Here is a 27,714-nt window from a genome sequence, read left to right as displayed (position 1 = left end):
CTCCACTCGGCTTCATCTCTCCTTCTTTCTTCGATTTCTCTCTCCGTCTTTGAATTTATTCACTCTCATCTTCTTTATTCCTCTTCCTGCTTTCCCTCCTTGTTTCTTCTTCATCTCTCCTTCTTTTTCATTCTGACTGTCAAACGGTTATTTCATGTCTCTCATCTTTTATTCTCCCTCCTTCTTCGTTTCTTTCCATCCTCCCCGTGTTCTCCTTCATATTTGCCTCATCGCCTTTACTTCAGCGTGAAAAGCAAAGACCTCTCAGAGTTCAGGCTTGCAGGCTCAGCCTTTATTTTTCTGTCATTGATTTATCATATATGTTCATGCAGCAGTGTGCAGATCCTCCTGCTATGAAAGAGTTTGGTTTGTTACAGAGAACCTGGAGAGGGAGAAAAAAATCATACACGTAAATAATAAATGAAAATAATATTTATAAATAATAAATACAAAAGCAAATAATCAAACAAACAGAAACTTAATGATAATAACAATAACTATCACTATTATTAAATTTACAACAATAATTATACCTAAATTTGCCACAATAACCCTGTCTTGAGTTTTAATATTTTATTTTACCTCCAGTGTTTCCTCATTAAGATACCATGATGTTTCCTCAGTTCGTCAGCACCTAATTTATTTATCTATCTATCTATCTATCTATCTATCTATCTATCTATCTATCTATCTATCTATCTATCTATCTATCTATCTATCTATCTATCTATCTATCTATCTATCTATCTATCTATCTATCTATCTATCTTATCTATCTACCTACCTACCTACCTACCTACCTACCTACCTACCTACCTACCTACCTACCTACCTACCTACCTACCTACCTACCTACCTACCTACCTATCTATCTATCTATCTATCTATCTATCTATCTATCTATCTACCTACCTACCTACCTACCTACCTACCTATCTATCTATCTATCTATCTATCTATCTATCTATCTATCTATCTATCTATCTATCTATCTATCTATCTATCTATCTATCTATCTATCTATCTATCTATCTATCTATCTATCTATCTATCTATCTATCTATCTATCTATCTATCTATCTATCTATCTATCTATCATCTATCTACCTGTCTACCTATCTACCTATCTATCTATCTATCTATCTATCTACCTACCTACCTACCTACCTATCTATCTATCTATCTATCTATGGATTCTGGATTCTGCAGTGGGGGGTACTTTTTTAGATTTTAAATTTATATTATTTTATTACCACTATTTATTATTTATTATTTTCACGTACAGCACTTTGTTTCACAATATTTTTTGCATGAAAAGTACTTTAAAATTAAAGCCGCAAGCGGCGATGAACGGGCCCTCGCACACCCGCAGCCGCCGCCTACGCGAGCCACCACCACATGTAAACCGCCGCCTGATGTTTGTACTACATGATGCGAAAGCAAGATCTGAGTGTATATACTGGCTTAGGTGGCGGAAATGTTCCAAGTTTTTGGCAGATTGCCAAGAAAAGCTCCAAACTTGACAGAGTGCCACGCCCACAATTTTAGTCTGAACGGAATTCTTCGAACAGTTTTTAATCGTCAATATGTCTACTATAGGTTACCCTTGGTTTGGAATGAATCGGAGAAATGCCTTTGGAGAAGATAACGAATGTATGCACCCTTATTTTGACGCCATTTTTCATGTTCAAAGCTAAGTGGCGCTCTTCCTGTTGAGTTTGGGATATGGGTGCAAGAGGCTTTTTTGTGCGTCCGGATGCCATGAATATGCTTATTGATTTTCAAGCATGTAGCTCAAAATAACCTCTATGGAGAGGGGTTTTTGGAAAACTGTAGGGGGCACTAGTGAGCGCATTTTTTTAAACATATTTGCGAAACCCATAAAATGTTGCGATTTTCCCCAGGACTGATGAGTGTGTTGGATGAGGTGAGATTACGTGCATTTTCAAGTCACAAAAATCCATTTTCCGACGTTTTTTTTTTTTATGCCCCACCCCAAAGTCTGCCACGCCCACAACTTTCGTCTGAATGGAATGCCTTTACTTTGTTTTACTCGTCAATGGGTTTACTATAGAATGTGCCGAGTTTGGACTGAATCGGAGAAAAGCTCTGGGAGAAATTAGCAAAAGTATGCACCCTTGCTTGGACTCATTTTGGGCCCATTTTTCATGTTCAAAGCTAGGTGGCGCTCTTCCAGTTGAGTTTCAGATATGGGTGCAAGAGACTTTATTGTGCGTCCTGATGCCATGAATATGTGTAGAACTTTTCATGCATGTAGCTAAAAAAAAAACTATGTGTAGGGTGTGTTTTTTTTACCTCTAGGGGGCGCTACTGAGAATTTTTTGCGAGACCTATAATAACTTGCAATTTTCACCAGGCCCGATGAGTGTGCAAAAATATCTGCGCTTTCAGTCACGTTCAGGGGTCCAAAAATGCGTTTTAAATGGCGGAAGAAAGAACAATCCTTAGGGTTACAACAGGGCCTTCGCCACCATCGGTGCTCGGGCCCTAATAAAGTTGGATTGATTGATTGATTGATGATTAATGTAAAGTCATCAAATGTCATTTCCCCCAAACTAACAGTTCAAGATCCAAAGCTGTTTAAGCAACAATCACACTAGGAACTAAACTCTCTGTTTAATTTTTTTTTAGCCTGAACTGTTAAACAAAGAAGTAAAAGTTTAAACTTCTGCCTTGAAAAACACCCTTCAAACATCATTTATAAGACGTCTGGATGTGATCAACAAAACGTGGAGTCTAATCTTTTGTCAGCGGTACATTGTCGTCCTGTCAGTTTCAGAAAGCTTGGACACACGAGAAGAATCATCACACACAATGCTTCATTCATTCATGAGGAGCTGTGTCTCATTTTGTTCCACAGAAGAGACACAGAGAAGAAAGCGTTCAGTTCAATTTCCAACACATAACACACAGAACGACACGCCACCTCCACACTACAAATCCTGTTACAGCGTTACATACAGATGTGCCAGCAGCTCTGCTCTAACCCGAGTGTGTGTGTGTGTGTGTGTGTGTGTGTGTGTGTGTGTGTGTGTGTGTGTGTGTGTGTGTGGTAGATTCATGTTGAGCATACAATGAAACCATATTTTCACTCATATCAAAAGAATATACTGAGGAATTAGTACAGCCTGTCTCTGGCATGTATGTTGAATGTACAACATGTGAAATGCAGATTACACTTGGATTCATTTCTTGGAAAATTAAATATTTGTTCTGCGTTTGCTTTGGAAGAAAAAAACAACAAATATTATCTTATAAGTTCACAGCAAATGTTCTCCTCAGACTCTTTACAAACAGAGCAGGTCTAGACCGTACTCTATGTTCTATTATTAACAAAGACCCAACATCAAGACCTGATCAGATCCAGTCCCATCTTCCAGACAGGACTCAGTCTGATCTCATCTTAATCCACCATGAGCAGAGCACTTTGCAGCATTTAGCAAGTTACAGTGGCAAGGACAAACTTCCTTTAACAGGCAGAAACCTCCAGCAGGACCAGACTCATGTTAGACACACATCTGCTGAGACCGTGTTGGAGAGAGGGATAGAGGGAGATGAAGAGAGAGAGAGAGATGATAGTGGTGAGATGGATAGTAGTAGTTGTAGCAGCTGGAGTCTGGCACGTCCACAGCAGCAGAGATCCAGAGGAACCTACGAGACAAGGGAGCTCAGGGACTCCAGAAAGGTCTATGGTTAGTGACTTTAATGGGACAGGGAGAGTTAAAGGGACAGGCAGAAAGAGGAGATAGAGAGGGAAAGACAGGATCCCAGTGTACCAGTTCCCCCAGCAGTCTAAGCCTATAGCAGCATAACTAAGAGCTCACTAACAGATAATGATAGAAAGAAGTGACAACTCTTGTTTGTTCAAGTTACAGTTTCAAGGACAAACTTCCTTTAACAGGCAGAAACCTCCAGCAGGACCAGACTCATGTTAGACACACATCTGCTGAGACCTACCATGTTGGAGAGAGGGATAGAGGGAGATGAAGATAGAGAGAGATGATAGTGGTGAGATGGATAGTAGTAGTTGTAGCAGCTGGAGTCTAGTATGTCCACAGCAGCAGAGATCCAGAGGAACCTACGGGACAAGGGAGCTCAGGGACTCCAGAAAGGTCTATGGTTAGTAACTTTAATGGGACAGGAAGAGTTAAAGTAGACAGGCAGAGAGAGGAGAGAGAGGGGAAGACAGGATCCCAGTGTGTCAGTCTAAGCCTATAGCAGCATAACTAAGAGCTGGTCCAAGCCTGATCCAGCTCTAACTATAAGCTTTATCAAAAAGGAAAGTTTGAAGCCTACTCTTAAAAGTAGAGAGGGTGTCTGCCTCCCGGACCCTGACTGGTAGGTGGTTCCAAAGGAGAGGTGCCTGAGAACTGAAGGCTCCACCTCCCATACTACTTTTAGAGACATCAGGATGGGGCCAAAACGTTGTCCTCTGTTGTTGTACAAGCAAATCTCCCTCATCGTCTGAGATTCAATACCTTTATTTTGCATTGTGTGATGTTTATTTATTAGGATGGAGAGGTTTCTTCACACGATGAGCAATAAGGGATCACCTGAATGAGATCTTTCAACATAAGTGCATGACTTTCTGATTCCCCAAACGTACAGAACACCAAGACACTCCTGATGTAAATTCATTCCTCCTTTTGTTTTTCATGTCAGGTAACAAGGGCAAGAGAGGGGTGAGATGAGTTTTCTCTCTCACTGTCTCCCATTTTCCCTCTGATACACACACACACACATACACACACACACTCACACACACGCGGGCCAGTCAGGCTCAGCGTTGGTTTATCTGCAGCTTACAGAGAGCTGATGGAGAATGCTGTGCTGCCAGTCTTCTCTCTGCCCGTGTTTGCACTGTGAGTGTGAGTGTGATGGTGTGTGTATGACAGCCTCTCAGTTTGTGTGTGAGGAAAGAAAGTGAGAGGAAAACACTCGAGTTCTCGTGTATGTACAGTGTGTTTGTGTGCGTCTGTGTGTGTGTGCGTGCGTGTGTGTGTGTGTGTTTGTGAGGACGCCCGTAGGAAAACAAGCAGTCGTGTTTGTGAGTGCAGACTGCGGTAGCCGTGGATTAGCTGGCGAGGACCGAGTCTAAGACGAGCACTAATGCAAACAAACACAAGGACACAGCAGTGTGTCGCTGCTTTGTACTCGAGCTGGATGCTCATTTGAACACAATGCGTTGTCTTCTGTTCTGCTAAATTTAAACATTTACATTTTTATTGTGTACAATCTACATTAACTATCTAAATGGACCAAGAAGAGACAGTAGGTGGGATCAGCCAGCGGTGTCTTTGTACATGCATGATACATTTGCAGTCTGGAAGCTGAGGGGTGAACGCCTCCTGTTCTGAGTACAGCCTAGGAAGTACTCACAGCAGCATCCACTGCTTGTTGAGTAGAGTAAGAATGATACATGCTTTCACGTCAGTCTCCAAAAGTCTCCTTTGTTTTTTAAATATATTTTTTGGGCTTTTTTGCCTTTATTGGACAGGACAGCTGAAAAGAGACAGGAAATGTGAGGAGTAGAGAGCGGGGGAAGACATGCAGCGAATGGTTGACCGGCCGGGAGTCGAACCTCCGACCTCTGCAACGAGGACTATAGCCTCTATACTGTGGGACGCTTAGACCACTAGGCCAGCAGCGCCCCTCCAAAAGTCACCTTTTAAAGGTGACACATCATGCAAAATCAACTCTTTAATGGTTCTCGACCTGAAATATGTGTCCCTGTCTACAAACCCCCTGAAAATGAAAAGAATCCATTCTGCCCCTGTTCTGATTTCTCCACCTTTCTGTAAATGTGTGCTGAAACCAGCCGTTTCAGTTTTCAGTGTTTTTCATACGTCACAACGCCATCCGGTCTGTAACTGAAGTCAGAGCTCGGAGCTTGTTCAGCCCATAGACTGTATAAAATACAACTCAACCCCTCCTCCGTTTTTCATTACCTGCACACATGTGTGCTAACAAGGAGCTTAGGAGGGAGGCATGCTAGTTGTAGGCTGTCTTAATAAACACAAAGGTCGGTTTTACTCCCCACGTCTGCAGATTTGAAGATCTAGTGGATGATTTTTATTTATCATGGATAAGTGCTAGCGCTAGTTAGCATAGCCACATAGCTACATGTTCATCGCTGTGTACCAAGACACACGTCGACATACTGACAAATAAAACAACAAGAAACACTAAATCTGTGACCAATGGTTCAGAAAGGTCCTGCTGCAGACGCCTCTCCATCAGGATCAGATTCTGGATCAGATTCAGAGGGTTGAAGTAACGCGGGTCTGTGAGCAGCCGTGTATATTCAGCCAACATGTAAACATTAGATCAACGTGCTGGAGAGCCGAGGCCACACCCACTTCCAGAGGGGGCGTGGTCAGAGAGCTCATTCTCATTTAAAGGCACAACACAGAAAACAGCCTGTTCTGAGCAGGGCTGAAAAAGAGGGGTTTACAGGCAGACCAGAATCTGATTTCAAAGTGTTTTTTGAGCATAAACTTTAAAGACATGTTTTGGGGACCTCTTAGACCAATATATGTTGATGAAAAAGAGCAAAATATGTCACCTTTAACACCAGAAAAGTCACTGGATTTGTCGCTTGTCAGTTTTTTGCAAAAGAGTCCTTAGAGGAGTCTGAAAACTCAAAAAATATAGCTACATAGTCGCTACGTTGGCAACACTGGTTACGTCACATCCTCTTGCTTTGATTTGCTTCATAAAGATCTCCTCATATTTAACATTTTGTCACTCAGGCTCTGTTTTTATTGTTAACACTCTTTTAACTGTTATTCTGTTTTTTGTTATGAGACAAATAAAACCTTTGTATTGTAGTATTTCTTCATAAATACCTCTTGATGAATATTCTAAAGGTCTCCATGAACTGTAAAGCACTCCTGTCAGCTCCTGTTGTTTTGAAACGTGTAACATAGAAACGACACTTGCCTTGTCTTGACTTAAGTCTAAAGCGTGTCATCCGTCTGTGTGTTGCAGGACTCGGCTCAGGAAGGCGTCATCACCCGGGACATCCACCGCACCTTCCCTGCACACGACTACTTCAAGGACTCAGAGGGAGACGGTCAGGATTCACTTTACAAAATCTGCAAGGTGAGCCAAAGGCGGGTCGTCGGTTCACACGTGGTGAAGGAGTTGGCTTGGGCTGCAGATGTTTTAGAATGGATAAGAGCAGCTCTGGATTGAGCAGGAAAATAAATTACCCCTCCTTTTTTTATGCAAACAAGGAACAGGAATCTCAAACACACTCTCTCATCCCCTGTTGGAGTGCTTTTGAAAACCCTCCTGCTGAGAATTAAGTGCTGTGAAATGAGAAGCTAATACTGAAATGTGTGCTAAAGCGTGTAAAATGTGTTCCTTTTCCTTTGAAGCATTTGCATTTTTTGTTCTGGCGAGGCTCGGTGAGAATTTACTTGGCATTTCAAGTTGGCTCTGTGATAAGTAATTGACAGAGCACGCCTTCACTGAGCAATCATTACAAACCCTTCCCACACAAGAAACCGGACATACCCACCGCTCAGTGGACAGTCATTGATCTTTTCTTCCAATTTCCCAAGTTGAAAAACACAGTGGCTGTTCTGTAGGTGGCAAATGATCTGCTCCAAAGGTTTGTGAATATCAAATCATCTCAAATGCAGAAGGTTTCCTGCTTTGTTGTGACCGTTTTTAAACAGATTGAGTACGGACGTTTTCAGAGTGGTCTTTCAACTACTCCCAATAATTTCCTGATTTGGCCCGCTCTGCTCTGTCAGGATGATCCTGAGTGGAAGTCCCTGTAGCATGTTAGTTGTAGTTTGGTAGTGGTTTGAAGCAGTTCCTGTATTGGTTTTGGCTTTGTCCATTTTGTACAAAGATGACTTCAGAATTGTATTGATCTTATTTACTGTAGATGATGACTTTCCCTTACGCTCTCACAGTGTTGAACCTCTACCCATCTTTACTCCTGAGAGACTCTGCCTCTCTAGAACCCCTTTTTCATAACCAGCCATGTTACTAATCTGTTGCAAATTCACTTGATTAGTTTGGAGATGTTCCTTTAAGTGTTTTTTAGCATTACACTGCTTTTTTAAAAGCATGTTGCTGGTTATACACTACCAGTCAAAAGTTTGGACACACCTTCTCATTCAATGTTTTTTATTATTCTAATTATTTCCAACATTGTAGATTAATACTGAAGACATCAAAACTATGAAATAATCTGGTTTTGCCATAATCTGGATTACAACAGTAGTCAAATAGGACTATCCATTGTGTACTAACCCTACCTCTGAACAACACAACTGATGGTCTCAAACACATTAAGAAGGCAAGTCATTCTACAAATGAACTCTTGACAAGGCTCATGTTCATTAGAAACCATTCCAGGAGACCACTTCATGAAGCAGACTGAGAGAATACCAAGAGTGTGCAAAGCTGTCATGAAGGAAAAAGGGGGCTACTTTACAGAATCTAAAATATAAAAAATATTCTGCTTTGTTTAACACTTTTTGTTCATTCAATAATTCCATATATGTTCTTTCATAGTTTTGATGTCTTCAGTATTAATCTACAGTGTTTACAATAATTAGAATAAATACAAACCCTTGAATGAGAAGGTGTTTCCAAACTTTTGACTGGTAGTGTATGTAACTGTTAAAACTGCATGCTAGCTGGTAGTCCTGGCTTAAATGTGTCTCCCAAGCGGCAGCCACCGGTCTTAGAATATGAAGCCAATGCCGAAGTGCTGAAAACTGCAGTTCATCGAGCGTCCACTTGAGGTCCACTGGCTGCTGAAACACCAGAAACCACATACACACCCATTCAAAAAAGACGATCTTTACAGCAGAAATAAACATGTTTACAGCCTGGTTCAAAAAACGTTTTTTGTCTGAATAGCTCATTTCTCTATCGGCACACACTGTACGGGGTGAATTTGAGGTGAGTTTTGCCCAAATAAGGGCATAGCTGACTTGACTGACAAGCGGGCACCCTGTAGCTGTTAGCGAAAAGACTAAAGGCCCTCCTCTTTACCTCACACTAGCTCGGACAAAGTTAGGTTGTGTTCAGCATTTCCAATATGGCTGCCGCCGCCGATTGACTTCAAAACAGCGCTTTAGAAACAGATGGGTGACGTCATGGATACTATTTATTATACAGTCTGTACGGTGTCTCCCTATCCGATGCAATCATCCCCTCAGAAAGTGTAAAAAACAAACAACTTTATTCAAAATGTCAAAGTCAAACTTTATTAAATAGCACATTTTAAAACAAACGCATTTGGCCAAAGTGCTGTACAAGCTTCAAAACACAATCAATAAAAACAAATAGTAGTTAAAAAAGAATAGATGTTAAAAACACATGAAAAAGCCACAATAAATAAAAGCAAAATAAAATGTTGGATGTCTCGCTCAACCGGTATTAAAAGTCAATGCAAAGAGGTGTGTTTTAAGTAAATATTTAAAACACTCACTGATCTCTGTCACATAAAAAATATTTACAAGATGATGCCGGAATCCAAACTAAAAGGACGACATGATAAGAAAATGGTATAACTCCACAGCTAGTCAAGCCTCCATTAATCTCCACCCAGTGTCTGTGTACAACACAACTCTGTCTTAAAGTGACAACAACTCAAAATCACATCCTCATCATAAAGGAACAGAAACAGCCTACAAAACACTGTGCACCAAATCCTATAATAATATTTCTATGATTTATAACTAGCATTTATTAATCAACACACATTTAATAAATCAATAAACAGTAACACAATGTCTCCTCATACAATATATTCACCATAAAACTATTTCAGATTCAACATTTGACGATGGTCTTTAAAATATTCTGGATTTAATCTAAGGTTTAAATTATTTGTAATCCTGGAGCGTCTTAACCTTTCTGGAATTGGGGTTGTGAAAAAAGACTTCCCTGTCCCTGTGATGATGTAGACCATCAAGAGAACCCCAGGTTAAAACAAATCCATGAAACACTTTCCCATCAATGAAAACTTCAGTTTTAGTCTCTGACCTTTATGGATCATCTATAAGCCTGCTTCTGTAAAAACACGCAGCGATGGCTCCTTTGTTCTAAAATAAAAGAGTGAAGTACGTTCTGTAAGGAGAGGGTCCTCGTGGACTCGCGCCCTGAGGTAATTATATCTGAAGACACACGGTACATTTTATTCAAACAAAAGCCAAGGTCAGCACTGCTGTGATGAATTAAAGCCCGTCTTAATCTCCGTCATTGTCCTGCTCTCAGCTTCACTGCAGCCGGGAACTAAACCGAAATACTCTCCGCACTGTCCTCTTTACTCGCCCTGCAATTTATCAGCAGCTTCATCACAGAATAAAAAACTCAATGTGAAATCAAAATGTGTAATCTTCTCTAACCCAGACAGAAGGCATCACACCGAGAGTTTGCTGAGCTGGGGAGCAATCTAGATATACATGTTTATAATTCAACAACAGGATAGTTTCCTCAGTATTTGCTATAATAAAATACCTCGGTATAATTAAGGATTATTACTGTTTTCAATTATGCAATCAGTGCTTCACTCAAGTCCTGACAACCTGAAGTAAACAACCAAAACCAATCCAAAATCTAGATACACTCTCTGCTCATCTTAATCCACCATGAGCAGAGCACTTTGCAGCATTTAGCAAGTTACAGTGGCAAGGACAAACTTCCTTTAACAGGCAGAAACCTCCAGCAGGACCAGACTCATGTTAGACACACATCTGCTGAGACCTACCGTGTTGGAGAGAAGGATAGAGGGAGATGAAGAGAGAGAGAGAGATGATAGTGGTGAGATGGATGGTAGTAGTTGTAGAAGCTGGAGTCTACGGCAGAGATCCAGAGGAACCTACAAGACAAGGGAGCTCAGGGACTCCAGAAAGGTCTATGGTTAGTAACTTTAATGGGACAGGAAGAGTTAAAGTAAGAGACAGGCAGAGAGAGGGGAAAGATAGGATGTCAGTTCCCCTGGCAGTCTAAGTATAGCAGCATAACTAAGAGCTGGTCCATACCTGAGCCAGATCTAACTATAAGCTTTATCAAAAAGGAAAGTTTGAAGCCTACTCTTAAAAGTAGAGAGGGTGTCTGCCTCCTGGACCCTGACTGGTAGATGATTCCGCCGTGAGCAGAGCATTTAGCAATTTACAGCAGCAAGGACAAACCTCCTTTAACAGGCAGAAACCTCCAGCAGGACCAGACTCATGTTAGACACACATCTGCTGAGACCTACCGTGTTGGAGAGAGGGATAGAGGGAGATGAAGAGAGAGAGAGATGATAGTGGGGAGACGGATAGTAGTAGTTGTAGCAGCTGGAGTCTGGCACATCCACAGCAGCAGGAGGAACCTACGAGACAAGGGAGCTCAGGGACTCCAGAAAGGTCTATGGTTAGGAACTTTAATGGGACAGGTAGAGTTAAAGTAAGAGACAGGCAGAGAGAGGGGAAAGATAGGATGTCAGTTCCCCTGGCAGTCTAAGTAGAGCAGCATAACTAAGAGCAGGTCCAAGCCTGAGCCAGCTCTAACTATAAGCTTTATCAAGCCTACTCTTAAAAGTAGAGAGGGTGTCTGCCTCCCCTACCCTGACTGGTAGATGATTCCACCATGAGCAGAGCACTTTGCAGCATTTAGCAAGTTACAGTGGCAAGGACAAACTTCCTCTAACAGGCAGAAACCTCCAGCAGGACCAGACTCATGTTAGACACACATCTGCTGAGACCTACCGTGTTGGAGAGAGGGATAGAGGGAGATGAAGAGAGAGAGAGATGATAGTGGGGAGACAGATAGTAGTAGTTGTAGCAGCTGGAGTCTGGCACGTCCGCAGCAGATAAAGGAGAAAATAGCTGAAATAAATATTCTGGGGATAAAATGATATTCTTAAATATGCAATGAAAGTGCAACCATGGAGAAAACACACATAGAAGCGCCTCAGTGAAGCCGTCTGTGTTTATGTTTGAATCAAGGTAACTTCTGCAGGATGGAGCAGAACTGTTGCTCCTTTTGTAGTTCTCCCTGCTATGCAGATGTACGGTCGGTCAGCGCTGTGGGAGAACCTGTCAGAGAGGGTTAGCATCCAGTCTGAATCCAACTAGGTCAGTGGTGAGCCAGCCTTCATTTGTATGCAAATCCATGTAGATTTGCTGCTGATAAGGTTGGCCGGATCTTGAGGCATGAGTGGGTAACACAGAGACACAGAGGCACAGAGGATCTGGGACAAAGTTTACATTCATCTTCATGCAGCAGTGGGCTTTTTATTTTGTAACCTTAATTCTCCCGGGAAGGTCACCTGCGCTCTCTTTCTGGGATAAACTGATTTATCCTCTTAATGTTTCACTCTGTCACACATCCAGCTCACCTCCGCGACCTCAGATATCTACCGGTGGTCAGTCAGAGGGTCTGCAGGAAACAGTCGGGGGCTAACTGCCTCACTCAAGGGCACAGTGACAGTGGGCATTACTCTCTCAGCTGGTGTTGAAACCTGGGACTCTCAGACGGATGGATAAAAAGAATATCTACTGTATGTCCATGGAGACAGAACAGCATAACATGACAACCAGTTAATGATGCATATTCCAGCGATCACTGAGTTCACCTTTCTAATTATTAATCAGGATTCTACTTCAAATACAGGTGACCTTTGACCTTATCTGAATGTTTGCATCTGTGAACACAATGCCAGAAAGTTTTGCAATTAAACAGAGTAACATGTCTCTTTGCTATCCGACACTGACCTTTGAGCCATTAAAACTATTGTATCACAGAAAAATGACATCAAGTCTTGAGAGACAGGAGTCTATTATTCTGATTATCACATGTCCGATTTGTTATTGATTTCAAAGAAGATTGTTCATGAGTTGATCCCCTCGTAGTGCAGCAGTTGAAGTGTGAGCTGTTCTCACGTCATCCCTCGTATTTATCCTTCCTGGTTTCTTTTAGTCTTACTGCTAGGGATGCACCGATCTGATCCTATCTAGGATATCGGCTAGATCAGACTTAAAAAGCTAGATCGGATATCTGTGACAAAGGGCCGATATATAGTGCCGATCCATATGGCAGATCTATTCATCTCAGTTCTATGCGATTCTGTGTTTACAACAGCCATGTGCGTCTCCTACGTCATCAGCGCCGCCCGGTCTGTGCATTTTTGCCCGGTGGAGCATGATGGAGGATAACTACAGAGGCTCTGCAGATTAGCTGCATGTCACGCTTCTTTTGCTAACAACTCCGCCGAAAACTTGCAACATGTGCAGCGCTAATGTTTCGATGGATGGCGGTCGCGCTGAAAAATATAATGGAAGCCCAAAGGAGAAGGTTTGATTTCAAAGAAGATTGTTCATGAGTTGATCCCCTCGTAGTGCAGCAGTTGAAGTGTGAGCTGTTCTCACGTCATCCCTCGTATTTATCCTCCCTGGTTTCTTTTAGTCTTACTGCTAGGGATGCACCGATCCGATCCTGATATCGGATATCGGCTAGATCAGACTTAAAAAGCTAGATCGGATATCCGTGACAAAGGGCCGATATATAGTGCCGATCCATATGGCAGATCTATTCATCTCAGTTCTATGCGATTCTGTGTTTACAACGACCATGTGCGTCTCCTACGTCATCAGCGCCGCCCGGTCTGTGCATTTTTGCCCCGTGGAGCATGATGGAGGATAACTACAGAGGCTCTGCAGATTAGCTGCATGTCACGCTTCTTTTGCTAACAACTCCGCCGAAAACTTGCAACATGTGCAGCGGTAATGTTTCGACGGATGGCAGTCGCACTGAAAAATATAATGGAAGCCCAAAGGAGAAGGTTTGATTTCAAAGAAGATTGTTCATGAGTTGATCCCCTCGTAGTGCAGCAGTTGAAGTGTGAGCTGTTCTCACGTCATCCCTCGTATTTATCCTCCCTGGTTTCTTTTAGTCTTACTGCTAGGGATGCACCGATCCGATCCTGATATCGGATATCGGCTAGATCAGACTTAAAAAGCTAGATCGGATATCCGTGACAAAGGGCCGATATATAGTGCCGATCCATATGGCAGATCTATTCATCTCAGTTCTATGCGATTCTGTGTTTACAACGACCATGTGCGTCTCCTACGTCATCAGCGCCGCCCGGTCTGTGCATTTTTGCCCCGTGGAGCATGATGGAGGATAACTACAGAGGCTCTGCAGATTAGCTGCATGTCACGCTTCTTTTGCTAACAACTCCGCCGAAAACTTGCAACATGTGCAGCGGTAATGTTTCGACGGATGGCAGTCGCACTGAAAAATATAATGGGAACCCAAAGGAGAAGGTTTACGTCAGCTGTAGCCGACTGCAAAGAAGGAAGAAACCTTCTATTGATGGATTCAAAGTGTGAAAACACGGACAGGTTATTGGATTTAATTGTTCCAGATCCTTGAAATAAAGGGATTCCAGCCTCTGGTTTAGCACCAGGTACAGTTCAACATCACATAAATGATGTTTCTGACACTGCTCTGCCTGAACCCCAGCCTACCTGAACACGTCAGCTCGTTTGCATTATTTTGTCATGATTCTAATTTTAATGCGTTTCCCGCACACAAATGATACCGGGGCGGGGTGCCAAAGTTTTATTTCCAATCGCAGGGATTGGATCGGCTAGTATCGGTATCGGCAGATACCAAAGTCCAGGTATCGATGTCGGTATCGGGACCTAAAAAGTAGGATATGTGCATCCCTACTTACTGCTGGTCTGATGAAGGCTTCAGATCTTTGAAAAAGGCTTAAAAAGATGACGAATTATGAAGAAAAGTAAAACCATTTCCTTAGATTACAGAACTATATCTTTATCAGAGATTCATTTAACTGGACCTGGTGGATCCAAGTGCGTCTCAGTTGAAACAAAGCGGCAACCTGCGGTCTCAAAATGTGAAGCCCTGTTGTTTATATGTTCTCTCTTTAATGGACCGAGCTGCACCAAGCTGCTCTCAGCTCAGCCACGCTTCAAACACACTTCCTGTATAGTAGCGTGCACGCTTTATGACACTATGAATTTCTGTTGACCTTGTTAGAAGTTGGACTTGTGTTAAATTCAACTCTAAAGTCAACTCTAGAAGATTTATGTGTTGCCACTGAAGTAAAAAAAATACACACAGGAATAAAATATATGCATGATACTTTCAGGAAAGTAGTCAAAGTTTATGTGGTTAGTGGAGACAGAAAGGTTTAACACTCATTGCTGTGTTCACTTAAGGCTGATTTATACTTCTGCGTTGAATCAACGGCGTACCCTACGCCGGGGGTCCGCGTAGCTCCCGTACCTACGCACGTAGCTGACGTGCACCTCCTCCAAAATGTAACTCCCCGTAGAGCCGACGCGGACCGCAAGCTCTGTGATTGGTCCGCTCGGCGGCTTTGTCTTTCCCGCATTTACAACACTTCCGGGATCCCGGACATCGGCCGCACATCGGCCGTGTATTTCATCTCCTCCTCTCTATTCTTCATGTAATCATGTCTGTATGATAAACAGCAACATGTATCAGCTGTAGATTAACATAACACGCTCTGAAACTCTGTGGAAAAGTAAACAGAGATCGTAGCGGGACCGGAAGCAGGCGGCCGGCTATCAGAGAGACCACACTGCCCTCAGGCGTTTTGGCGGAGAATTGCTGCGCGACACAGACACACCGACGCACAAGTATGTGGGGCTCATGTCCTGTCCGCGTCAGCCCCTGCTGCGTAGGGGAGATGCAGAAGTATAAATCAGCCTTTACTGTGAAGCTAAAAGATGTAGAGCTCCCCCTGCTGGCCGGTTGCAGTAGAGGAGATAAACTCTGCCTCCCTCAGATGAAACGTAGGTCAAACCATAAAATTAAACTACACATCAAATAGATTTTTCTGAAACATAGTGTCTGTTATGATAGCTCCTCTTATGTCTAAGTGTTCACTATTCTGAGACGCTGAGTTTAAGCACTAACACAAGACTCATAGCCATTAGTGTCTGCTTGAAATCCACCATCTACCAACTAGATTGCTTCTGCACAGGTCTTGGCTGCACCAGTGGAAGACGTCAGCATCTATTGAGGCTTCCAAGCTCATACTGGGTGGAAATGAAAACACATTATCCATTTCATTTACAGTCAAAGATGCCATCCCTGCAGGGGTCAGAGGCTAAGTTGAGCCACCACAGTGAAAAAGCCTGAACATGCCCCTGATCCTTGAAGGCCTTTTCCTATTCCTCCTACCTGCTTCCACTTCTGTCTCTTGTTTCTGTAGCTCAAAGACTTTTTTTACAGCCCTTTGATTTTTCAACACTTCTGTACCGCCTCAAAACCTTTCTCTCAAGTCCCACTCTTACAAAAGGATTAAAACTGCCTGTTGCCTCTTCCCTCCCCTCTGAGCCTTTTATAATCTCAGCCTAACAAATTTAGACTTCTCCCACCAGGACCTCCCCCATCCATCTGTCAGCATGCACTTCTCCGAGCCGAGTTAGGGGCATGTGAATGCCACACTCCATCAAGCATGTCAGCTCGCAGATTACGCTTCAGACAGCTCCGCAAGACTTCTCCATTACCACCGCATCAAACCCCAAATTAGCCGAGTAGATCAGCAGTGGAGCTCTGAAGGTCCGCGCTAATGTTTGGAGCAGGGGGAGAGAGGGGAGAGAGTCTTTAGCCACGTTTACAGGAGTTTGACTGCTGGGGAAGTTAAAGTGTCCATTAAAGAGAGAATATGGAACCATTGCTAGCTCTGGATGAACTAAACTCAAAGTGTTCAAAGGTGTAAAGTAAAAACATCTTCTTTAGATTTCCTCTTGAGACAGTTTGAGAGAAGTCTGAGTCTGATTCATGGACGCTTCTTAAACTGCAGAATCATTCTCACCTGTGTTCTTAAACTGATGAATGCCACGTCCTCGTAAGTTTGAAGCTCATGCTCGATGTTCCTAATTAGCATTGATATAAACCCCTTAAAGCTGGGGTTGGCAGTCTCGGAAAACTAGCATGAATTTGAATGTAGCTTTTCCTCATGACTCCGTCTAACCCCTCCCCTCCTCCCTCAGAGCTCCTCCAAAACGACCCCCCCCCAGCTCACATGCACGAGCGCCGCTGACTTGCGACCATCATGATCGTGACCGATTCAAAACCGGTCCTCACCAAAACATTCTCATAGTGAAAGTTAAAAACACAAACAAACATGGCTGCTGTTAGTACTCACAACTATCATGCTAGCATTATCCAGTTGTACCGGTGACACGATATCAGGAGAAAAGTTATAACACATATATAATACTGTAACAGCTCTACTGTTTGTTAAACATGTTCAGTGTAGATGTTCTTAATTCCTACAGTGTTGGCGGTCAGTGAAGGCATCAGGAGAGGTGTAGAGTGTGTGAGTTGGAGAGAGGAGAGACAAGAGGAGAAGTTCTTCATTCATTCAAACATTGATTGTTGTTTTGTTGGTTGGCGTGGTAACGGCCGACAGTGACCGGTTATTAAAGATCAACGTGTTCACGAATCGGCTCGTCATCACTACAGCGTCCGGACGGACGCTACAGTACATCTACATTTCTGTAGGACTTACTAAATGTCATTAATTCTTTTGCTTGTCAGAGCCCCGTGGTGAGAGCTTTTTAGACTCTGATCCGGACTACAGTCCTGAGCAAAGCACCTCATCGGGTCAGAGGGGACAGGCCCGAGGTCTAGCGAGAGGGGCAGTAAATAGAGTCAGGGGAAGCAGAGGCAGAGGACTCAGAGTACACGCCGGGGAAATGTACGCGCAGGAGGCGGGCAGAACGGCAGGATGGGATTTGAATGGTTTAAAATTTTGGCACCCAAAAAACGGTGATTGGTTGGTGTTTTCCCAGGTTTACTCCGGCTGTAGATCGCAGCTTTTTTTACCTCTTTTTTAAGAACACATTATGTATTGATTACCATCAGGACATAAAGATCATTTTAACCAGTATAACAAAAAGTGGATCTAAATCTGACTACCAACCCCAGCTTTAAATGCCCATATAAGGGCATGACACTGCAGGGCCACACCCAGAAATCACACAGGCTTGTGAGAGGAAGAGGAGAGACATCGTTAAAGAGCACATTAAATTAAACCGATTGCGCTCTGTACTCGAAGTGAAAAGTTGATTTAGTTGATTTGAAATGGAGAAGAGGGGGGATTCCTGAGGCGATCCCAGACCAGGTGGAATATATAATCCCTCCAACGAGTTCTGGGTCTAGCCTGGGGCCCTTTTCCAGGTGGACATTACGGGAAGTCCTCTAAAGTAGGGGTTCCCAAACATTTCAGCCCGCAACCCCAAAATATAGGTGCCAAAGACTTGTGACCCTCACTGTCCCTTGAGGTGGTTAAATGTTACTTCATACTTCAAAATGAGTTTACCTACATGCACATGTGTCTGTGTTTCCTGTGCTGCTGTGAATGATCTGACTGCTACTGATCCTTTTGTTAATTACCTGATCACTAACCCTAAACTTAGGAGTCATCTGGCAAAAAGAAAGGCAGAAAACTCATGAAATGTACTGATTTGCATGATTTTTTTTTTTTCAAATGTAAAGATTTTTGTATTTTTTTTTTTACAATAATGGGTAAAATAAGCAAATTTAGATTACTGAAAAAATGACTGACCCCTCCCACACTTGGAACCCCTGCTCTAAAGGGAGGCATCCTTATCAAATGCTCGAACCAGCTCAGCTGACTCCTTCGATGTGAAGGAGCAGCGGCTCTACTCCGAGCTCCCTCCGGGTGTCTGAGCTCCTGACCCTCTCTCAGAAGCTGAGAGAACACTCATTTCAGCCGCTTGTAACCTTAGGTGAAGGTTGGAACATACACCAACTAGTAAATTGAAAGCTTTGCCTTAATGTGCTAAATCAGGGGTTCCCAAACTTTTCAGCCTGCGCCACCCAAAATGTAGGAGCCACAGACTTGTGACCCCCACTGTCCCTCAAAATGATTTAATGTGGCTTCATTTAGCTGGTCTGCATAAAATGACCCTACCTATATGAGCATGTGTCTGTGTTTCCTGTGCTGTTATAATTAACCTGCTGCTACTGATGCTTTTGATGATTAACTGTTCACTAACCTTAAACTTAGGAGTCATCTGGCAACAAAGAAAGGCAGAAAACTCATTACATTTTCTATTTTCAAGGTTTTTATTTCAAGTTAAGCTTCTATTTTTGTCGATATTTTTTTACTATGATGGGTAAAATGTACTATTTCTAGATTCTGGAAGACATCTCACGACCTCCCATTTGTGTCTTGCGACCCCCCAAGGGGTCCCGACCCACACTTTGGGAACCCTTGTGCTAAATGAAGGAAAACACTATATCCAACAGTTGCTCTTGAGTGTTCTTGGATTTTGTTTTTAGCTCCAAAAATAAATCTCAGAAAACTTTGGTGAATGTCAGAATCTTCTTAAAAAGTGAAGAACTGATTTGATCTGAAGACCGGGTGGTGTATGAGACCTGGTGTGTTTAATAAAGATCAACACGCCATCACACTCCTCCACCCTTTCAATAACTAAAGCCTGTCTGTTGTCTGGATGTCCTCTGGTCTTGTAAGTACATCGTAGGTGTCAGTTTGAATTGTATGTAGCCGTCCTCCTTCTTCCCCCCCGTTAAAAGAAGCGTAGGTCAATTGGATTGAGACCCTCCTGCCCTGCCCTGGATCCTTGTTTACACGGACTAACAGCCTCTTTGTTTGCTCGTTAGCATGATTTGTGGTTTTGTCACCTACAAAGCGTTTTTTTTTGAGCGGTCACCTGAAGGTTGCTCTCAGTCTTCCTTACATTAATGTCTGAACCTTGCAGGTTGTTCTGTCGGACAGGCCCTCTTCCCTCTCCACTTACCCCTGTCAGAGTGATGAATTTGAGTTTTGTGTTTTGGCTGGAGTATTTCTATCCTACTGTATAAAACATTGACTGCATATTAAGATGGATGAAAGCATCTCCCCCTCCTCGTATTGTGATGCAGCAGCATAAGAGTACAGAGTGTGTGAACCTGTACGGTTCATTTTTACAGTTTTACTTTGAAAGCATCGCTCATTTCTCCCTCTCTGTGTTTCTGCTTCTCTTCCAGGCGTACTCCGTCTATGATGAGGAGATTGGTTACTGTCAGGGTCAGTCGTTCCTCGCTGCTGTTCTCCTCCTGCACGTGAGTTGTTTGACATTGAGCCTGCCTCCTAATGGTCGAAATAGATGAAAACATTGATAAACAAACCATGCATGGAAACCAGCCTGGATGGAACAAAACAACAAAACATGACGAGTGATTTAATGCAACATGAAATCTGACTTCAAAAGTGAAGAATAGTCACAATGTGATCAAATGGATCAGACTTTTACTTTTATACATCCAGGTCTCATTTATTATTTTTAGTGGAAGGATTCCTTCATTTAAAAAATGAGATTTTACATTAAAAGAAATAAGAGTCAATTACTGGTAAAAGAAAAAAAACGTTATAATATTATTTTTGATTATTTAATATTTTATTATTTGATGTTATATTATATTATATCATATTATATTATATGACTTAATATTATACGATATCATAATATTTTATTTTGTATTATATTGTATTATATTTAATAATTTGATATTGTTATATTATTTAGATTATAATATTTTTTATATTATATCATATCATATCATATTATATGACTTTAATTTGTATTAAATTATTTTATATAATATTATATCACAATATTTTATTTGGAAAATATTGTATTTTAGTTAATTATTTAATATTATTTTATTATTTTATATTAGAATATGTTATATTAATTTGTATTATATTTTAGTACATTATTTTATATTCTGTTAAATTATATTGTATTATATTATAGTATATTATTTTAAATTATATTATTTTATTTTATATTATTTCATAATATTTTATTTTGTATTATAGTATATCATATTATATCATATTATATTGTATTATATCATAGTTTATTATTTTATATTGTATTATATTATATTATTGAACAAAGGAAAGGAAAGGGAGATTAGTATGAATGGTGTTAAGAGATGTTCAGTAATAAAAGGGGTACTAACAATACACAAACAAATGTATTGGATAAACTAAGAAAATATATTATATATGTATACATAATAAAAAAAGACAATAAATAAATATTAGAAGACCAATAATTTATTAAATTAAAAAAATAAAACTCCTGAGTTGTCCAGAAACTTCTAACCTAGTCCTCCCTCCAACTCCCACTTAAATTATACATTTTTAACATCAACATTTTTAAAGGCTTAAAATAAACATGTTTGAGTAAAACTATTTTAACTGAACAACTTGTTTCTGGTGCTCTTCCCTCTTCTGTCTATCTGTGCTTTCAAAATAAAAGCTCTACAGAGCGACCGTTGCTTCACACTCTGTTTGTGCGCCATAAAACATACAAAGATTTTTACATCACACTGTGACGTCAATCAATCAACCCAACATCAAGACCGGATCAGATCCAGTCCCATCTTACAGACAGGACTCAGTCTGATCTCATCTTAATCCACCATGAGCAGAGCACTTTGCAGCATTTAACAAGTTACAGTGGCAAGGACAAACTTCCTTTAACAGGCAGAAACCTCCAGCAGGACCAGACTCATGTTAGACACACATCTGCTGAGACCTCATAAGCGTAAATATCAAACGGCAACGCTTCAATCGATGAAAGGTTTCAGCTTTGTGCCTCCAATTCAACAGCTCTCTGTCTCTTAGCTCGTGCTCGATGCAACAAAAGCCCAACATAGACAATGTGAGTATACACAGAGAAACTGAGAGGAAGAAAAGCTCTGACTGAAGAGAAAGTTGCTGACTGCAGGAATGAAAACATTTTACCGCAGAGTGGTGTGGATTAATGGAAGAGGGAGAGACAGAGAAGAGTAGCAGATATATAGAGATGTGGAAAGGTGGTGGAAGAGAGAATCGCTCTTTTCATTTCAAGGCCACTGAGAGATACCATCTCTCCACTTCTTTTTATTTCAATCCTTTAATTATTTACTCCTCCGTTCAACCTGTGTGGTGATTTATTTCAAATAATGAATGTATCGGGGTGAAGAGTTAAAAGACAGATGGAGAAGAGAGAGAGAGAGAGAGAGAGAGAGAGAGAGAGAGAGAGAGAGAGAGAGAGAGAGAGAGAGAGAGAGAGAGAGAGAGAGAGAGAGAGAGAGAGAGAGAGAGAGAGAGAGAGAGAGAGAGAGAGAGAGAGAGAGAGAGAGAGCGAGCAGTGGAAGTTTGGTTCAAGTCCAAAAGACAAGGGCAGCAGAGGTTGACGTGAAGGAGGACGGAGGGGAGGAGGGGGAAGAGAGGAGAGGTCAGGAGGAGATGGGGTGAGGAGAGATGGCGAGAGAGAGGCGTGGAAAGGGAAGTGTGCATGACTTTAGTGAAGATACATCAGGGTGAGGAAAAGAGGAGAGGAGACAGGTGTGTGAAAAAGGAGAGTAGAGAAGGGAATTATGGAGGAGGTTGCTTTAAAGGTGAGGAAGAGGAGGGGGGAGCAGGGAACAGCGGTGGAAGAAAGAGAGGTTGTACAGGAGGAGGAGGAGGAGGAGGAAGAAAGGGAGAGGTCATGGAGGAGATGTCGGGAATATTAATAGTTTGGGTTTACCTGCAGCAGCCGAAAACACACACTGCAACTCTGATTAAATACCAGCTCAGCGTCTGTGTGTGTGTGTGTGTGTGAGAGAGAGAGAGAGAGAGAAAGAGGAGAAGAAATAAATCCAAACAAACACACACAGTTATGAGCTTTTTTCTAATGCTTCTTATCTTCATTTATCCGAGCAGTGCAGAGTCATTGAAGCTCTCACATGAAACATTACTTTGCCTGCACTTCCTTATTTGAACACCTTTACATTCTTTCTTCGTCCTTCAGCTTTTTAAAGACGAGTTCACTTCATGGATAAATGAAAAATTTGAAAAACACTTGTCTGACCCATAGACTGTAAATAAAAATGGACAGCGTTGCTCCGCCTCTTCCCGTTGTGTGGTTCTGAAGCCAAAAAAATCCTGCTCCAGGGCGCAGCCATTGTGCAGCCAGAGTCTGTGAAGCCACAGAATTTCTGTGGTTGCCACTGTAATTTCTGTGTTGGCACGGTAACAAGCTCCGCCCTACAGCGTAGCGTCACGAGATCCTATGGAGTTTCCCTCTACAGCGGCTGTGAATCAAAGCATACACGGAAGTAAAACCCCGTTTTTTAAACTCTAATAACTAACGAAAAATTAACTTTTCAGAACAAAGAGGCCTTGAACACAAAACAGTCAAATACTAACTACATATCACCACAGCATACGGATGAGCGAAACATTCATACCACGTGTATTTATTTTTTAAAGTTTGACTGCTCCCCCATTCAAATGAATGTGAGAGACAGAGTTTTTGACCTATACTGCAGCCAGCCACCAGGGGGCAGACGCTCTGCTGGAAGCTTCTCTTCCAGCCGGGCGAGATGCACCCCTGGTCTGACCCAAACGGCAACCTCTGGCTGCGACTACACAGGGCTCATGTGTCCCCTTCACTTGGTCATAAATTCAATGCTGCTTGTTCCCCCCTCTGCCTGAAGTGTAAAACAGAAGTGGCTACTCTAACTCACTGCCTCTGGTCTTGCTGGAAAATACAAAGATTCTGGCTCCTCATAGGTCAAGAAATTAATAATATCTTAGCCACCAATCTAGAAATTTTTTTTTTATTTTGCACTTATTTTTATCTTATTTTGTACTTATTGTACTTATTTTGTACTTATTGAAACTTCTTTCTTGATTGTACTTATGTCTGGGTTGCTGTAACAACTGAATTTCCCCCCCGGGGGATCAATAAAGTAATATCTTATCTTATCTTAGAAAATGACCCATTATGTATGCTCCTTGGAACACGAAATTGAAATATTACTAACAAATATAAAAAAAATCTTTATAATATTTTAACATTTTGTGCAAGGAAGTGCATACTCATGAACTGGATAACAGACAAACTCCCTAATAAAACACAGTGGCATAAGTTAATCCTTGAATATGTCTCTCTTGACTACCTAACGTGTGTGTTGCATTCTAAAGACGATGTATTTCATAATACATGGGAGCCCTTTATGTCTTATATTGGAGTGACAATTCTTCTGTTCTTGCAAGGGGGTTTGTGTAGGACTATATAAGTATATGTTTGTAGGATGATGTCTTACCCAGGTCTCCTCTCAAATGTCAATTGTGTGCTGGATTTGTGAGCCAAGTGTTTTGTTTTATATTTTGTTTGTCATGTTTGTTTGTTTCAAGGGAGTCGTCCCTGTGATGTTTGTTGTTTGTTTTTGAAAGGAAAAGAAAAATCAATAAACATATCTATAAAAAAAAAAAAAAAAAAAGAAACTCTGGCTGCGAGAATCGAAGGCAATGCGGGAGTGTTAAAAACTGCAGTTCCTTGAGTGTCCACTTGAGGCTGGCTCCGGAAGTACCAGAAACCACATACACACCCATGCAAAGAAGACGATCTTTACAGCAGAAATAAACATGTTTACAGCCTGGTTCAAAAGACGAGTGTAGTCTGGATAGCTCATTTCTCGATCGGCACACACTGTAGGGGGTGTGACTTTTTTTATAACTCGGTATTTATGAAGATGTTAAACGTACGAGTTTTGCCCAAATAAGGACATGGCTGACTTGATTGACAGTTGGGCACCCTGTAGCTGTTAGCGAAAAGGCTAAAGGCCCGCCTCTTTACCTCACACTCTCTGGACAGCAGTTATGTTGAGTTTAAGATTTCCAATATGGCTGCCGCCAACAATTGGCATCAAAACAGCGCTCAGAAACAGATGGGTGACATCACGGTTACTACGTCCATTATTTATACAGTCTATGGTTCGACCACATGATGTCACATGGAGGTCTAAACCAAAGGTTCCTCGTCTCAAATGAGTCAGCAGGTTAAAATTTTGGGGGCCAGTTTAACAAATGTAACAACTTCCATCAGTGATCCAGGACACTGCTCATCATTCCAGATAAACACATCTGTGCTTCATGGCTCTCATGTGGTTTCAGATGCCCGAGGAGCAGGCCTTCTGCGTGTTGGTGAAGATCATGTACGAGTACGGCCTTCGAGCTCTCTACAAGAACAACTTTGAGGATCTTCACTGCAAGTTCTACCAGCTGGAGAGGCTGATGCAGGTAAGAGTTACAGTTTTTTATGATATACTGAATAAAAGGTCGTACATTTACAATGTGATGAGGGTTAACAGAACACAGACATGACTCTGACTGGATGAAGAGGGGGAATCAGCTGAAATAAGGTGCTTCTCTACCACAGGGACTTTCCCCTGAACTAAAAGGTTCCTGTGCCCCCATTGTTTTCTGCATTTCAACTGCGGGCTGATGTCCCGGGTTGATTGTGCAAATCAGGCCAGTGACGTATGGAGAAAAAAAAAAGTAAATGCACTACACCACCAGACCAGTAGAGGGCAGTAACACAAAGACGAATGCCATTCATCACAGGTTCCATAGAAGCAGACGGACAGGCAGGTATCATTATGAGCAACACAACAGTTAGCCTGTTAGCATGAAGAGACTCCGCTGGCGCTGTTTTAGATGGTGCTATATTTCATCACAAATGGATTCACTGAATCAACACGTGAGAGGAGATAAGCGTGAGCAGCAAAGACGTTTCAACACGGCTTTCAAATCCTTTTGAACTCAAAAAGCCATGGCAGAGATCGGCCGGTGTTTTGGTTTAAACAGCGACCCTGTTAACTGGAGACTTTCAGCCGGATGCATCTCTCATAAACGTCTTTAGACGGTCATTAAATATCTGATGAGGATATTTTGAAATCTTAATAAAAACTAAACTAGTTTGCATTCCCAGGAACTCCCTCTGTGTTTCAACAGCTGTGTAAACTCCACAAACACTGACACGTTCAGCTGAAGGTCTCCAGTTTACAGGGTCACTTTTAAAACCATAACACCGGGAGAGACGCATTCACAGTGAGCTGAGAGAAGACTACTGTTACAAGCTGCTAAATCAAGAGAATCACAGCTTCTTCTTTTGAAAAGTACACACACATACAAAAAAGAGAGAACAAATAAAAACTAATGAAAGAAAGAGAAATCAAGAGTGTGTGTGATGTTATTGTGGACGGCGGGCGGAATAAAAAAAAACTGTGGTTAATCTACCAATCAGACATGTTCAGCATTGCAGGCCCTGCCCCCTAAAAGTCCCGGGACCTTTGAAAGTACTACCCCTTAAGCAGGGGCTTTTTAGGGGGGAGATTAACTACCCCTGAACTAAGTTTAGACCCTGGGTCCACTGGTCCAAACGCACGTAGTTCCGGGGTAAAGTTCCTCTGGTCGAAAATGTCTTATGAGCTTTTTGACCACAGGAACCAGGGTCTAGATTTAGTCCTGGGGTTGAATATCTCCCCCTGAAAAGCCCCTGCTTTAGGGATAGTGCTTTTCAGAGGTCCAGTAACTTGGGGGCGGGGTTTTCGATGCTGAATTTTTCTGATCTGAAGAGTAACTGCAGTGTTTTTATTCCAGTTACAGTGTTGGTTGCACAGAGCAGACAGAGGAAATACCCTGAAAAAATGTATGACAGACATGAGCTGTGTTTTGATATCTAAGTCGTCAGTGATTGCATCATGACATAAATTATAATAGAATACATATTTGAGTGTTTAAGTCTCTGTTGGCGAAGCAGCATCCTTTGTCTGTGGACTCTGATGACCTCAGGGTTAGTTCAAGTCCCAGCATGCTCCAACCAAAGTCCACTCACTGAGTAGAGTCTAATTGGGCCGTGACATCTACCCTGAGCCTGCAGGCCGCTGTCTGTCAGCATCCAGATCAACTCAGTTAGCATCGACCTAATGCGCTCACTGTAAGGATGTTAGCATTGACTGCTGATTATCAGCGTACGCGGGGCAGATCACTCTCTGATAGTCAGGTGTCATGTGTCGTGTTAAGTGTTGGCTGACAGACTAGATCTTTCATTCCATGTACATTTGCAAGGAAACACATGCGTACTGTTACATGTTTTATAATATTGTTGAATAATGTGATGCATGAGCAGATTATCTGAGGGAAGGAAAGGTGCATCAATCATACGGAGAAAATCTCAACACCTGTGAATTAGTGATGGGAAGTTTGGCTGTTTTCAGAGAGCCGGCTCTTTTGACTCGGCTCCCATAGAAGAGCCGGCTCTTCCGACTCCCGAACGGCTCTAAATTTAGGATCTTTTGTAGCCGTATGTTTTACCTTAACTTTGCAAAAACTAATGGTTTGTGTTGAAAACCCTTTTATGTAAAGTAAAGTAAACAGAACCAGAACCAAACTCAAGTAAACAGAACCAGAACTAAACTGGAGCAAACATCATTAATTTCCTCAGGTTGGCACTGAGAAAAATCAGATCCCTCAGCTTGGATGGGCTGATCTGATTTCTCCTCTCAGTGAGTATTTGCCTAGTCTTTGAGAAAAGTCTCTCGGAACGAACAAATGTAGCCACGATACACAGCCTCCCCTCCATCACTTGTAGGGTTAGGGTTAGGGTTAGGGTTAGGATTAGGATTAGGGTTAGGGTTAGGATTAGGGTTAGGGTTAGGATTAGGGTTAGGGTTAGGATTAGGGTTAGGATTAGGATTAGGGTTAGGGTTAGGATTAGGATTAGGGTTAGGGTTAGGGTTAAGGTTAGGATTAGGGTTAGGGTTAGGGTTAGGGTTAGGATTAGGTTTAGGGTTAGGATTAGGGTTAGGGTT

General features: G+C 42.0%; 1 protein-coding gene across 1 annotated transcript in view; it reads left to right on the top strand.

Moving 5' to 3' along the window:
• Positions 1–27,714, top strand: part of rabgap1l (RAB GTPase activating protein 1-like) — a 175,533-nt gene that overhangs the window by 93,526 nt on the left and 54,293 nt on the right. Inside the window, exons 7-9 of the mRNA XM_034678060.1 lie at positions 7,012–7,125; positions 20,062–20,136; positions 25,016–25,141. Coding sequence (XP_034533951.1) covers positions 7,012–7,125; positions 20,062–20,136; positions 25,016–25,141 — 315 coding nt within the window. The remainder of the gene's footprint in view (positions 1–7,011; positions 7,126–20,061; positions 20,137–25,015; positions 25,142–27,714) is intronic.

The sequence above is a fragment of the Notolabrus celidotus genome, chromosome 2 (assembly GCF_009762535.1).
Source record: "Notolabrus celidotus isolate fNotCel1 chromosome 2, fNotCel1.pri, whole genome shotgun sequence".
NCBI classification, from domain to species: Eukaryota; Metazoa; Chordata; class Actinopteri; order Labriformes; family Labridae; genus Notolabrus; species Notolabrus celidotus.
This window is presented reverse-complemented; position numbering and strand designations above follow the sequence as displayed.